This window comes from Anoplophora glabripennis, unplaced genomic scaffold (assembly GCF_000390285.2).
Source record: "Anoplophora glabripennis isolate ALB-LARVAE unplaced genomic scaffold, Agla_2.0 scaffold1101, whole genome shotgun sequence".
Taxonomy (NCBI): Eukaryota; Metazoa; Arthropoda; class Insecta; order Coleoptera; family Cerambycidae; genus Anoplophora; species Anoplophora glabripennis.
Window position 1 is genome coordinate 40,370 of NW_019417185.1, and position 14,351 is coordinate 54,720.

At 30.8% G+C, this 14,351-nt stretch overlaps 3 protein-coding genes across 7 annotated transcripts; 2 read left to right on the forward strand and 1 right to left on the reverse strand.

The window, feature by feature from the left end:
* Positions 1 to 2,331: 2,331 nt before the first annotated feature.
* Positions 2,332 to 12,372, reverse strand: LOC108914585 (mitochondrial coenzyme A transporter SLC25A42). Of its 5 annotated transcripts, none has more exons than XM_023456025.1 (7): positions 12,166 to 12,372; positions 8,895 to 9,087; positions 8,463 to 8,642; positions 8,266 to 8,398; positions 4,577 to 4,709; positions 3,833 to 4,007; positions 2,332 to 2,624 (listed from the first exon to the last, which is right to left on the reverse strand). In XM_023456025.1, the coding sequence occupies exons 2-7, from the start codon at positions 9,044 to 9,046 to the stop codon at positions 2,468 to 2,470; spliced, it is 930 nt and encodes a 309-aa protein (XP_023311793.1). In that variant the 5' UTR covers positions 9,047 to 9,087; positions 12,166 to 12,372; the 3' UTR covers positions 2,332 to 2,467. The 5 variants fall into 5 exon arrangements, with proteins under 5 accessions (XP_023311793.1, XP_018575938.1, XP_018575940.1 ...); XM_018720422.2 differs by lacking the exon at positions 12,166 to 12,372 and adding an exon at positions 11,338 to 11,566; XM_018720424.1 differs by lacking the exon at positions 12,166 to 12,372 and adding an exon at positions 10,436 to 10,530.
* On the forward strand, positions 9,587 to 11,469 carry LOC108914586 (calmodulin-like protein 4). Its single transcript, XM_018720426.2, has 4 exons — positions 9,587 to 9,683; positions 9,750 to 9,780; positions 10,171 to 10,301; positions 10,981 to 11,469. Exons 1-4 carry the CDS (start codon positions 9,681 to 9,683, stop codon positions 11,263 to 11,265), a joined length of 450 nt encoding a protein of 149 aa, XP_018575942.1. The 5' UTR covers positions 9,587 to 9,680; the 3' UTR covers positions 11,266 to 11,469.
* A 457-nt stretch (positions 12,373 to 12,829) lies between the features above and the next one.
* On the forward strand, positions 12,830 to 13,491 carry LOC108914582 (small nuclear ribonucleoprotein F). The gene is made up of 2 exons (XM_018720416.1): positions 12,830 to 13,135; positions 13,182 to 13,491. Exons 1-2 carry the CDS (start codon positions 12,961 to 12,963, stop codon positions 13,271 to 13,273), a joined length of 267 nt encoding a protein of 88 aa, XP_018575932.1. The 5' UTR covers positions 12,830 to 12,960; the 3' UTR covers positions 13,274 to 13,491.
* Positions 13,492 to 14,351: the final 860 nt, after the last annotated feature.

Consider the following 14,351-nt stretch of genomic DNA (forward strand, 5'->3'; position numbering starts at 1 on the left):
GAGATGAGAAAATATAATTTTTTTGGAAACTTGAGCACGTCCCCCAGGAAAAAAGTTATAGAGCAAACTCTACTTATTTTTTGGCAACTAATCTATTCCTGCAGTTTCTGTATTTAAAGTGAAATCACTCTGTATATTTATTTACTCACATGCTTGACAACTGAGGAGCTAGATAATTTTAAACAANTCATGTTTATGTGTGGTATGGTTGGGTAGGGTAGTGCGGCTATGCAGCCTGGGATGCGCTTTGCTAAGGTGGCCCTTAGGATAGCGCGGGTGGGGAGGGGAAAGGAGGGTATGGGACTAGATTCATTAACAAAAAATAATTAGAGTTTGTTCTATAAACTTTTTTCCTGCGGGACTCTGTAATCAAGATACAGGGTGTTGAAGTTTACAAAAAAATATTTTTTCTTCCATAATTCATAATGTGCTGACGGAATTGAATGAAATTTACTACAGAGTATTCATTTACTTAGATGTTTTATTTAATGTAATATTAATGTTGTGGCTTTAACCAGTGGTGTGCTACTGGAGGTGCCATCCCATTTTCTCCAAAAAAAAGTACGCCACTGGCGGTTTTTTGTAGAAATAATGTTACGTTCCGGCACTGTTACGTTAAATGAATGAAAAATGATTCTTTTTTTTTAATAGTAGCAGCTGTTTAGGAGATATTTGGGCTTGTTTTTACGATTTATTGAATATTCCTAATAAATTACTGTTTATTTGATGAAAAGTGAATACGCTGTAGGAAATTTCATTCAAATCGTTCAGCACAATACGGATATGAGAAAATATAATTTTTTTGAAAACTTGAGCACGTCCCCCAGGAAAAAAGTTATAGAGCAAACTCTACTTATTTTTTGGCAACTAATCTATTCCTGCAGTTTCTGTATTTAAAGTGAAATCACTCTGTATATTTATTTACTCACATGCTTGACAACTGAGGAGCTAGATAATTTTAAACAATTACAGTCATTATTTGTTCTCAGTTTGCTATGAAATATTTATATGAAGTTGTATTATTTAAAAGTGGTATTTTTTCTACATTTTTTTTTAACAATAGGTTTGACAATATTTGCAAAATTATATCAAAACGTTTACACAGTTATTATCGATGTCAAAAAATCTTTTTGAACCCTAAACTTCAAAGTATACAAAAAACCATTCTAAAAATTTTTTCAAAACAATTCAACTGATAATTAATTATGACGTGTTTATGTGTATGTAAATTCTTATCACTTTTAATGTCCGGGTATTTTGTATGTTAGTAGAAAAATATTTTGGATGTAATAATCACATGCTTTCACTAACCGTTAAGGTTATCAACAAATTGGTTTAAAAATAGTGTAAAATGCAGAATAATTATTAATCTAATGAAGATATTTTGAATTTATTTTATACGCGGACATTCACCATAAATCAGTATTTGCTGCATTTCTGATTTGGTATTTTGCAAAATTTGAAGAATTGGACTTGAATGAAACTCAACCATTTACATACAATAGCAAATGGTTAGATTTATGTACAGGGAAGCTTTAACAATTTTGATTTATTTTTATTTTATCTTGTCGATAATGCAATAATATATAGGATGTTTGATTTAAAATAACGGAGTTGACAGCTACTTCCGGTATAATGATAACCCCCGTAAACAAAATTTCAGAGTGATATTGTCTTTGGTTCCTCTGAAATGTTTAATAGACCACTTACCGTGAAGAACAGTGTATAATGGGTTAATAAAAGAAATTATAATCAAAGTGCATCATTACTTTGAAATCGAAAAGGAAAATGGTCTGGAAGTATATTGAAAAGAACAGCGAAAGTTGGGCATATTATCTGGTAAGTAATATGTAAAAGGTTTTAGTAGATTAGTCAGTGAAACAAAAAAGTGATGATACATATAAATAAAACCCTGCATCAGAAAGATCAGTAAATATCAGATGAAATTGCGACCCAAAATGCCAAATTTTAACTTTTTTTCTTTGTCCACCTTTGATTAAGACCCTGTATAGAATAATATCTGAAAAAGGATTGCTTGTTATTTATGTTTTTAATTGACAATATATTGAGTTTTAGGGATAAAAAATCGACTATTCTATTTTAAATTTATTTCTTAATACGGGACTCTCTGAATATCAGAAGTATTTTAAAACAAGAATTTCCTTTTTCTATAAGATGAAAAATAAAAAATTTTTTCCATTTTGTATTTTCATCAATATTTTCCGATAAAACAATTTATATACAAAACTGTTTAGAATGAACGGGAAAAAGAGAAGGGTGTTACTAAATACCTTAAAATACATCACATTTATTAAAAAAAAAATCTGTAACAACCCGATAACAATTTAATAAATAACTTTCTGTTCGAAGCAGTACAATAGTACAATATAAATAATCATTTAATAAAAAATACCTAAAAAAATATTTTAATTGACACAGTATTTAATGCATTTCAATTAATATCAATTTATTCTATGTACAACTTACTTCTATATTTCACTAAAATGTTCCGTAAGAAAACTTTAACATTATCATATGTTGCATAACTAATCCCAACGGCTATTGGACCTTTTATCCAATTCATTGACAGACCCTTATAGAAACCCTTTCTTATACCTTCGTTCCTAAAACCAAAATTAAAAGTTTTTTATTGAATTATGGGATTCATCTTTTCTGTAATTCCAAATATGGTTTAAAATGTAGTAAACTTAAATCGCAATTTTGTATCATTTCAGTATTGGTAATTCTTTTTTTTCGGTTGGAGTTTTCTTTTTATCCTGACAGAACCCAAAAAAATTATTAATTTTTCAAATATTTTATTCAATAAAAAATAACGAAAATAAAAAAAAAACTTATTTTTTAATGTAGATAAGTCCATCATTCTATTTATTAATAAAAAAACATTTAACAATATATTATGATGGATTCTGATGGATTTCAGTCATTCACAAAACTAAATTTTTTTAGAATAGTATTAAAGCATTAAACTTGCTATTCAAGTCCATTTTCCTATAAGTGTCCTGTTTTTTGAACCCTCTGAACAACATAAATAAACTGAAAAGCTGCATGATAAAATCACAACAAAAAACATGCAACATACAATCGCGATGCTACGACAGCATATTGGTGATATTCCCCGTATACGAATATCTTAACAATTAATTAATCACTGCTGTAAATACGAGTCAATTTAAACATCTATATAATGTAGAGTATCATTTAAAATTCAAATCATCAGTACTTTTAAGAGGAAGACTAAATAAAACAAAAAAAAAACAATTGCTATTCTATGATAACATAACTAATTTCAAAATTAAGTGATTAAGATTTCTTTAAGAAGTGTAATTATTTCTAATAGCAAATATCTTTGAGATTTTGAAGAAAAAATTGTTTGTCAAGTTCTACGTTGGATTAAAAGGAAAATCCCCACTTAATAGTCACTCTTTATAGTAAAATAAGGCTTATGGACTTGAAAGAGATTTATTAGACAAAGAAAAAATTTATTTTTCTTTTATTAGAACTTGACGTAAAAAATGCTTAATTTTATCATAAGTACAAAAACTAATTCCAACAGCTATAGCCCCGTTAATCCAACCCATAGTAACACCTTTATAAAAACCAGAACGAAAACCTTGGTACCTAAAAAATATTTAAAATTAATATCGATGTATTCAAAATAGTGGTGCCCGGCTCAACGATACTAACCCATTCTTCTAAATCGTCAATATATTCAAAATCGATTGCAAATATGTAACTTATTCCCTTCTGCCGTTTCTCAAATAAGGATGGAAGCTAGACAAAGAAACTACATAGTTTCAAAGATATTAATTACCTGTAAACATAAACAAGCGTATGAAAAATGCTTTTATATTTGCCAGACGAGTCCGTCTGCATCCGCCTCCTAATAATATCCAACGGATAACTGCTGGACTGTCCCAGTAAACCGGCTACTGCTCCAAACCCTAAAGAAGCGATGGCAGGAGGATTATGACTACTGTCTATACGCTCTACAACATAATTACTTGATTTTACCTAAAAAATCGGACTTGCCAAAACGTGTCGACACATATTCTTTTTTATCATAAAAACCCCAAAAACCTTCAATTAGTAAAATAAACATGAAATAGAAAATTAGTTTTGAATTTCAATCAACCTATTCAAACTTATTCACTTATAAAGGGTGAGTTAAATTTAAGTATGATAGTAATTTTGAAAACAATACTTGCATAAACATTTTTCCGAAAAGATAAACAAGATTAAAAAATATATACAGGGTGTAACCTAAGTACGTAAAAATATTTATGTGGGGTATTCCGGAGTTCCTAAGAAAAAAGTTTATATAAACCTTTGTCCGAAACTGCTTTCTTTCTTTCTGAGATACAGGGCGTTGAAATGAAAAAATACTCTCGGTATCTCGGAGAGTATTTTTGAAAAAAACCGTTCATATAAAAGACCATATTTATTTCCAAAAGTACTGCCACAAACTTCTGGTTCCAAAGTTAAATCTGACTCACTCTGTGTATAGTATATTTTTGGGGTTCTCAAGATAAGGAAGTTCCGTTAATGTAAAGCATACCTCTAAATAATCTCTTCAAAGTATCGTAAGTAAAAAAAGAAACACCGGCATATATTACGACACCTCCCATCGTGGGTATATATCCTCGGTAAAAAGTCATTAGTCCTTCAGTATAATATATTTTAACGAAAACCTAAAACGACAGAGTGTAATTATAACAACAAGCTGGTGAAAATTAAAATGGTTAATTAATTACGGTGGTTAAAGTGGTTAAATAATGAAGAGACATTTCTAACCCTCAGATCACCAAATATAATTACATACAAAACCTTTTTTTTTTTGATAACATTTTTCTTCACGTTGAACATTATGAAGCTTGAAAAAGGAATATCTATCACTCGGTTATGAAAAAATATTTTGTGCATATATCGAAGGTTTCTTGCCAGAAGGGCGTATCAACCAAAACATTATTTTTCAGGAACTAATAAAAACGTTTCAAAAATCAGTAGTAAAATTTAAAAGTTTGTATTACCTTATGTAACTGTTGATTAGTATATTTATCACATATTATTATCTGCTTAGCGAATTATTTGAGAACAACAGGTACAAACTTGACTAAGTACTTTAACTTGTAACTGAAGAGTAACCGTATGTAAACACAACAGAAAAATTGAGGTTATGAACGCCAACTAACTCAACGCATACTCGTGAATGCCATGAAATTTTGTCATGCCAGAAAGCCATATGTTCATACGACCTAGAAAATATATGTACAGTTTCGTTACAAAGGGACGTATACATACAACCTTGTGCCAGGTTAATCAAGGTAATAATTGTTCGTTCGGCCAAAAAAAGGATTGCATGGCGCTGTTATTATTGGTGGGCTAGGTAGATACGACCTTTTGTCGCGACAAATTTATAGTATTGAGTATCAAAGCTAGCTCATAAACCCAAAATGGCATTTTTGCGGATACGTCCTTTTGGCAGGAAATCCTTGATATGTACCGGGTGGCCAACTAAGAATGATCGCCGGCCATATCTCAGAAACGATTTATCGCACAGCTTTAGGAATAAAATTACAATGACAAAAGTGGCACGACTAATTAGAAAATTGGGATTTTCTCCATATTTTATTGAATTAAGGGGTATTGAAAATATATGCAGTGTAATCCTTAAACAATGTCGACTATTTTTTGTGTAACACTTTTTGTTCTATCTCCAACAATAAAGTGGTGGGGAGACTTCAAAACAAATTTTTTTTATATGCCGATTACTCCAGTTAGCCCTAATGGAATTTAACAAATTTGGTCTCGTTGCAAAGAGCATTCTTTAATCTATATCGACTGCATTTTAAGCTATTTTTATTTAAAGATTACCGTCGCCGCTAGGGGGCGTTATATGATATGCTTACAAATTTTTCTTAGAAAAATCAAATGGAATGGTATGTTTGTTTTTACACGATGATATAGAGCATTGAAGGCGTAAGACATCAGTGAAAACCGCAACTCAATATCTTTCCTCTAAGAGTAGACACAAAGTGTTAAACAAAAAAAAATCAACGTTGTTTAAGGATTGCACTGCATATATTTTAAATAACCCTTAATTCAGTAAAATATTTAGAAAATCCCAATTTTTCATTTAGTCGTGGCTGTTATGTCTCCCAGCAGCCATTTTAGAAACTAGCAAACATTTTCTAACAATTTTTTAGGGCCACTTTCCTCAATGTAATTTTTTTCCTAAAGCTGTGCAATGATTCGTTTCTGCCGTTCTTAGTTGGCCACCATAGAAATGTTTTCGAAATCTCAAAAGTCGACAATCCCTATTATAAATTTTTATTTCACAAATTTTGTTAGAAATATTTTCATCATGAATCGTCTCTTAAAAAATGGTATGTGTCCCACACTTCAATATCAAAATAAAGCTCTTTTAATTTTTACCAACCCACACTAGTACCTGTCTGGTAAAAAATGGCACAATCATGTTTTATTTTAATTTTAAAGGCTGTGCGGAAGGAGGCTACACTTGAAAAATGCGGACAATCTGATAGATTTTTTCCTGAATTCAATATTATACGATACCGTAAAACGTGGTGTATAGGGACAGTCCGCCAACTTTATGAAGATGTTGCGGCTTTACTTTTTATTTTAATATTAGTTTCTGTGGGGCAAAAGTCCGAACATGGTGTGTACTTTTCATACCCAAATAATGGCATTTAAAAAAAAATGTTAAATGATAGTTTTTTTTAAAAAACTGCGTTGTCCCTTTTCGCCTGGAAATGTGGTGATTAGGGACGGTCATGTTATTCAGCCGTTATTCTCATTTAAATGCAGCTGAGGTGTAAAGGGACAACATTTAGAAAAAAATATATCGTGTGATACCATTAAAATTCAATATAACATATTTATTTTGTTAAACTCTTATAAAAATACAACAGGAAAACTAAAAAACACTCTTTTAAAGATTTGTAAACATAAAAACTAATCTCTAAAAGGAACATTCTCATAATACTGAAACTGCTTAATCCTAAATTAATTGAAAGTCGTTGGTATCCACATTCTGGAATGTGTATAATCCACGTCTTTCTTTAAAAAATTGTAATTTTTTGATGATCTGTTTCTTATTAAACTCTGCATCATCCGGTGTATTGGGATAATAGTAAACGGGACCAGGTTTGCCTTTATTACTTTCTTTTTTTCGTAAAAAAGAGCCAACAAAAAACGAACAACTTTTCTACCCAATTTGTCTAAATAATCTTTGACGATCAATCTTAGGTCATAACTATCGATTGGATAACCCCAATCAGAACATGTGTTTATGTTTCTAATCAGTAAATCCTCTTCTTCATTGTTTAAAACCGTCTGACCTCCTTGTTTCTTTACATTTCCTTTCTTGTGTCGACATAAAACTGACCTAGGGATACCATGAAACTTTTCTGCGTTACGATAAGTCATTTTTCGTGCTGTAATGTCTTATAGGGCAGCTTGAATTTTTTCTGGCTCATAATGGTGATACAATTTCTTTCCTTAAGGAGTATAAAAGCGAGGCATGTCTGTTTTGCCGGTGTCCCTAATCACCCCGACCTAACGTAAAAAGTGCCCGATTCATTAAAAAAAATAAATAAAAATTTATGTTAAAAATTTAAGTAAGAATTACATTTTATTTCGGCACAGGACTGTCTTAGGTCTAATTATTTCCAATATGGTATTATTTTACTTATTTTTTCTATCAGTTACCACCAACACTCTCCGGTCTTTGAAAACAGCTGATTTCCAACTGACGTAATTCAGCCGATGTCATATGTCAAATTTGATTTTTGACGGGGAATTCAGTAGCGTCACAGTTAAAACACATATTTAGGAGTCAACTTGACAAGTGGTTGCGATTCGAATGACTTTTATAAATAAACTAAAAAATATATTGTATAAAAAAAAAGGTTTGTCCCGACTCACCTGGAAGTCCCTAGGTAACTTGATTGTTGTGAAGAAAAGCACGCAAAATAATTAATTAATAATTAATCGCAATATTCCAACAAAATTATCAAATGTGCCATGAAAACATCAAACCATCATAGAAAATTAATTTGAGGTTACATTTGCAAACACATTATTATCACGTTATGCGAAATGTCACATAACGTGATAATGTTCGTAGTAATTTTCAAGCCAGTAATGCAGATCTTTATTATTGTATCAAAAATTGTATTTACTATTTACAGAATTTTCTACGAGACACACGGTAATAACACCTACTTGTCTTAATGTGGCATATTCGTGTTTATGTGTTACAGCCATCCGGGCCCTGGCTAAGTCGAGGGGGTATGTGAGTGACTGCGAAGTGACTCCAGCTAAGGAACCAGCTAGGAACAATTTGCCTGGAGTTTTTCTATAATAACAAACATCACTTGTTAATAAAAACAAATAACATGTTAGAAAAAAACCAAGCTTACCCAGACTGATCGACTTTCAACACCCTTTTCCACTGTTCGTGCGCAGTGAACTGAATAGCAGCATGCGGTACGATACGTGCCATAGTGGCACTGTTTCCCCTCCATAGCGCAAAGAATCCCTCCTTTTTAAAAGTTTCCAGGAGGAATTTGAATGCCTTTCTCGTTGAATATGGCTTGTGGCTACAAAAATATAATAGCCGAGTTACGTCATCAAAATTAACTTACGTCTTCGTTGCACCTTCAAATGCAATATATGCATATTTTCAACAAAACGCAAAGTTTCAATGATCTACATCAACATCTACATATATTTAGAGGTATTTATGTTTTTCTGATATTCATGGGAACTTTTCCAACTATTTAATTTTTCCCAACCATTAGTGGGACACCCTGTATACTACAATGTAACAATTTTGAAAGAGGGTGACTTACCCAATTTGAAAATTAATTTTTGTTCTATCAAGGGGAGCTATAGTGGTTTTTGCGAGGGCACCAGCGATAGCCCCAGCAACCAGACTAGTCAAAACGATTTGTGTATTGTTCAGTTTATTTGTGTGTGGATCGTGATGGGCAGTTTTTGCCATATTGGAAGACTATGTCATCAAGATGTTATTGTCATACTAATCTAAAATATAAAAAACAGAATAAAAAGAGTGTAAAAACATACTAAATTTGATAAGAATACAAATACTAGGATTACCTCATGGTAAAACGGACAGACCAATAGAACTTTAACAAAGTTCAAAGTACAGTTTGCACTTTTTACCAAAAGAAAAATACGAGTAGGTAATCCATTTAATGCTGGCAAGCAGCCATGTAACTTTGCAATTAATGCAGTAACCTGTGCAGCACAACACAGTAAAACTTTAAAAATACTCAATAGTATAAATAATCAAACTATATATTCTGAGCTTAATGTTAACATACTTATCTTGAACACTTTTTCTTGTTAAAAGTCATTTAAATTCCGATTTAAATAAATTAAATTGCAATTAACCTAATGTCCTATGTGGATGATAAATGTGTATACATATAAACAGTAAACACAAACATTATCAGCTGTTTGTTGCAAAATAATTTGTATCACTGTACATTTACAGTTTCCCACCTGTTGGTAAGTTCACAAAACATTTTAATCAGTTGTACCTGACGTGTCATTGTACACCTAGGTGTTTTTGCCTTTTCTATACTGCCAGTTTTTAATTCTGATATCTAAAGATGGTAAGTTTTAAGACATAGTAATTCAAAGTTGACTCTTGCTGTTTACACATGTTTAATTACTTTCAGGCACGCTACTTCAAGGAAAAGGACATAGATGGTATGTATGTTATTTGAGATTATAATATAATCTCACTGATTATCTAAAAATACTGTGCTCGAATTAGTTAGGAACAAGGTTCAAGCAATAAAGGACAAATATTTAACGTAAACTTTAATGAAAATTTAATGAATTGCGTAAAATGGTAACTTAAGGTACATAATAGATAAGATAAAATTTTTATGAATTTTATTTGCAATTCATGTTTTGTATAGAAAACTGATTTCAACGGATTTACTTAAAGCTTGCATGGAATGCTCCATTGTAAACAAAATTTGTATAGAATATTAGTTACAATGTCCAAATTCATAATTTATTACTCTTATTTCTTGCTCCCAATTGTCTACTCTTTCAATCGCAGTAATCAGTTACAATAGAATTTATTTTCAGAATTCAGGGAATGTTTCTACCTATTTGCTCGTTCCGGACATATAAAATCTTTAGATGAACTTACAGTAATAATGAGAAGCTTAGGCCTATCCCCAACGATCTCTGAAATGACGGGATATTTAAAACAAAAGGTAATTATATCCTACTACGAAGCAAACAAGATACACACTACCACTAATTTTTTTCTCATATCAGAAACCACAAACTTTTCTTTCTCATGTTACAAAAACTGGATTCATCATTTTATGTAATTTATTTTACATACCTAGGCATTAAAATAACTGTTTTATAATTAATAGAAAAATACTATGCACATCCATTCACATTTATTGGTATCTAAGTTGAATAATAAATTATTACTGTTAAGTACAGCTATTTTTCTATAAAAATTGTTTAGAATTTTTTTATCAATTGATAAAAAGATTAGTAATTGATTTCATTCCCTTTGATCTAACAATCAATGTTTTACAGGTGAAAATACCCTCTTGATATTTTTTTACCATTAATGGGTTCTTGATGAATAGTTTCCATTCAAAAAACAATATATGTATATTAATTAATTAATGCAGAATATTGGTGACATACATAACATAATAGAATGACACTCCAAATTTGTTTAATAATCATGGTTATTATCGAAAATAATTGCACAATTTTATTTTTGCACCTTTTGACCCTGAATGTGCTAAGAGAGCTGATATCTCCAGTAATGAGAGTCTGGACATTATTTGTTTAATTGAATGGGAATATGATAATTTTTCTCTTAATTTACGTGCCTTTATAATTTAATGATGAAATTTTTTGATTTAGGGTGGGAAAATGAGTTTTGCAGATTTTCTAGAAGTAATGCATATACACTCAAGAGTAGAAAACCTTCCGAAAGAAGTTGTGGATGCATTTACAGCAGCTGACACGGAGGGCAAAGGAGTCATTCCGGCAAAGCAACTCCGACACCTACTTCAAAATTGGGGTGAATGTTTGTCAGTTAAAGAGGTGGACAGAATTTTTCGTGAGGCAAACGTTGACAATCATAGTATGGTACGATATGAAGATTTTGTTAAGATTGCTTGTGCCCCAGTTCCTGACTATTATTAATTTATTAATTCATTATTGTGTAATCATATCACATTTTGCAGAATGGTATTTAAATGTTACATATCGACTTACCTGTATTTTTAAAATTGTGGTGAATTTAGTTTATTACATAAGATTTATTATTGCATGTAAGCACCATTATTTTAATTGCACTATTTCTTGAAATAAAAATTATGTAAAAATCAGATTAAATGTCAAAAAACATATTTGTAGTTTGTACTAGATTTTTTCGGATATAGTAATATTTGAAGTTGCAGTTGCGAGTTACAAACTATAAGCACAGCATATAAAACAATCAGCAGTCTAGGTTTCGGGCGGCACCTTTGATCTATTGAAATTCAGTGTGTGACGTCAGCGACAGCCATTTGAGGCTAGAGAACAGGGCCTGATTAGGGATATTTGCAATTTTTACTCTCCTCGTTCAGGACTGTATTATCGATATTTATATAAACATATTTTCTAAAAATGTATAAGCCGCTTAACAAACNTTTTTCTCTTAATTTACGTGCCTTTATAATTTAATGATGAAATTTTTTGATTTAGGGTGGGAAAATGAGTTTTGCAGATTTTCTAGAAGTAATGCATATACACTCAAGAGTAGAAAACCTTCCGAAAGAAGTTGTGGATGCATTTACAGCAGCTGACACGGAGGGCAAAGGAGTCATTCCGGCAAAGCAACTCCGACACCTACTTCAAAATTGGGGTGAATGTTTGTCAGTTAAAGAGGTGGACAGAATTTTTCGTGAGGCAAACGTTGACAATCATAGTATGGTACGATATGAAGATTTTGTTAAGATTGCTTGTGCCCCAGTTCCTGACTATTATTAATTTATTAATTCATTATTGTGTAATCATATCACATTTTGCAGAATGGTATTTAAATGTTACATATCGACTTACCTGTATTTTTAAAATTGTGGTGAATTTAGTTTATTACATAAGATTTATTATTGCATGTAAGCACCATTATTTTAATTGCACTATTTCTTGAAATAAAAATTATGTAAAAATCAGATTAAATGTCAAAAACATATTTGTAGTTTGTACTAGATTTTTTCGGATATAGTAATATTTGAAGTTGCAGTTGCGAGTTACAAACTATAAGCACAGATTCCCCTCGATCCCAAATCATTGAGGCCAATTTCTAGCCATAGAATAATGGCGCGGTTATATAAGTTCAGATTGGAGACTGGTTTTCACATAGTTCGAATTAAACCGTGGGCGTGGGTCCGTTCTGTAATTAGCAGTAGAATTTTAGTAAAACGCACTAATATTATACTACTGAGCTAATTACGGAACGCATACCGTAAACATGAACAGTTCCAGCAGTTAGCACAGTTTGATATATTTTTAATCTTTGGAATTTCATATTATAGTCGCTTATTATCATATGTATCATACTTAAAAGATTTGTTATGCACACAGAACGTGATATGCGGGATCACAAACTTTTACTCTTCAACTATTCACTATTCAGTGATCAATCTTTACTTGAATTAAAGTGAATACGCCTAGTTTTGATTTTTGAAATATCAAAATTTTGAAAGCTCTGTCCTCTGTCAAATGTCAAATATCAAATTTTGTAAACAGCGAAAGGCGTCTTTTAGGTTACCGGAAAACGTTTGCAAGCGTTTTATAATTTCTAAATAATTATTTATATATTTATATAATAGTATATAATTAAAAACAATTACAATGTCGACTGCTATGCCAATAAACCCTAAACCTTTTCTAAATAGTCTCACTGGTAAAGCTGTGATGGTGAAGTTGAAATGGGGCCACGAATACAAAGGTTATTTGGTATCTGTGGATGGTTATATGAATCTACAGCTAGCAAATACTGAGGAATATATTGATGGCAGTTCAACAGGTACTAATTTAGGTAAAATTATCAAAAATTACAAAATTGTTTTTAGGAAACCTGGGTGAAGTACTAATCCGATGCAATAATATATTGTTTATTCGTGGTGCTGAGGAAGAGGATGAAGAAGGAGAGACAAGAGACTAGATTTAATATCTTTAACTATACAAATGTGTGTGCTCAGGGTTTGTCCTTGAATAGATTGAAGTTCCGTTTTCGACATGTTAATTTCCAACACAATTCTTATTGTGAATACGCGTTTTTATTAAGTCTATAGACTGTAATTATTGTAGTTTAAAAAGTTTATTTTGTCAAATAAGTAAATTTTGGTAAATAGTTATTCATTGTAATTTAAATTTTTTTTAATCAAATTTAATTTCATCAATTATTTATTACAAGCACATAAATGTATTTTTCCAAGTTGCTATAAAATATCTAATTTAATTATCATTTTTTATTTGGGTTTGACGTTCTGTATAATAGATAAGTGTGGGGTCCATATAATTCGTTCAAGTTATGCGAATTACTTACTGCTATGATTCGTTTGAAATTGACATAATGCGTATTATGTATGAAACCTGTGCCAGTAGATTTACAAGTACTGAAATTCATTATTCAGCAGAATATTACTAATGTACAATTGGAACAACAAGGATAATATTCAAATTTCATCATGTATGATACGTCATTATGTTGATATGGTTTTTTATATTTAATTGAAATGAAAATTTTACGCTTTCCAAAGAATAAATATGTGACTAACTGTCAATTTTTCTTTATAAAATAGAGCTCTGTATTAAAGTAAGCACACAATATTCAGTAATATTATTATTAGAGAGTAAATTCATATGCATTATTCATGTTTATTGCTTTTTTTAAGAATTGATAACATATACGTTTAGGTAAATTAAGATCCGTACCGTACATAAAAAATATAAAAAAAATTATTCGATACAATCCATTGATACGAATCTTTTGGTTCTAATATTTTTTAAAATTATTCCGACAATACTAACACAATTCCTATGTGTAAGTCAGCAACATAAAGAACAGCATCTTGTATACGTGGTTGCATAAGCTGGTAAGAAGACATTTTACAATTGTACAAGAAATGTAATAAAGTATGTATTGTGAAAGATATACTTATATTAAGGTGAACTTTCAAATTCGTTATGAATTATTAAGTATTAGCTTGCGAGTAAAATGCAATATAATATTACAATCC

Bases quoted from the DNA above. Each gene is read 5' to 3' on its own strand.
- LOC108914585 (XM_023456025.1), bottom strand. From the start codon at position 9,046: ATGGCAAAAACTGCCCATCACGATCCACACACAAATAAACTGAACAAT. The intron at 8,643-8,894 runs GTAAGTCACCCT...ATATTTTTGTAG, and splicing joins AAAATTAATTTTCAAATTGG to CCACAAGCCATATTCAACGA. The intron at 2,625-3,832 runs GTAATTAATATC...TTTTGGTTTTAG, and splicing joins ACGCTTGTTTATGTTTACAG to GAACGAAGGTATAAGAAAGG.
- LOC108914582 (XM_018720416.1), top strand. From the start codon at position 12,961: ATGTCGACTGCTATGCCAATAAACCCTAAACCTTTTCTAAATAGTCTC. The intron at 13,136-13,181 runs GTACTAATTTAG...AATTGTTTTTAG, and splicing joins TATTGATGGCAGTTCAACAG to GAAACCTGGGTGAAGTACTA.
- LOC108914586 (XM_018720426.2), top strand. The intron at 9,781-10,170 runs GTATGTATGTTA...ATTTATTTTCAG, and splicing joins CAAGGAAAAGGACATAGATG to AATTCAGGGAATGTTTCTAC. The intron at 10,302-10,980 runs GTAATTATATCC...TTTTTGATTTAG, and splicing joins CGGGATATTTAAAACAAAAG to GGTGGGAAAATGAGTTTTGC.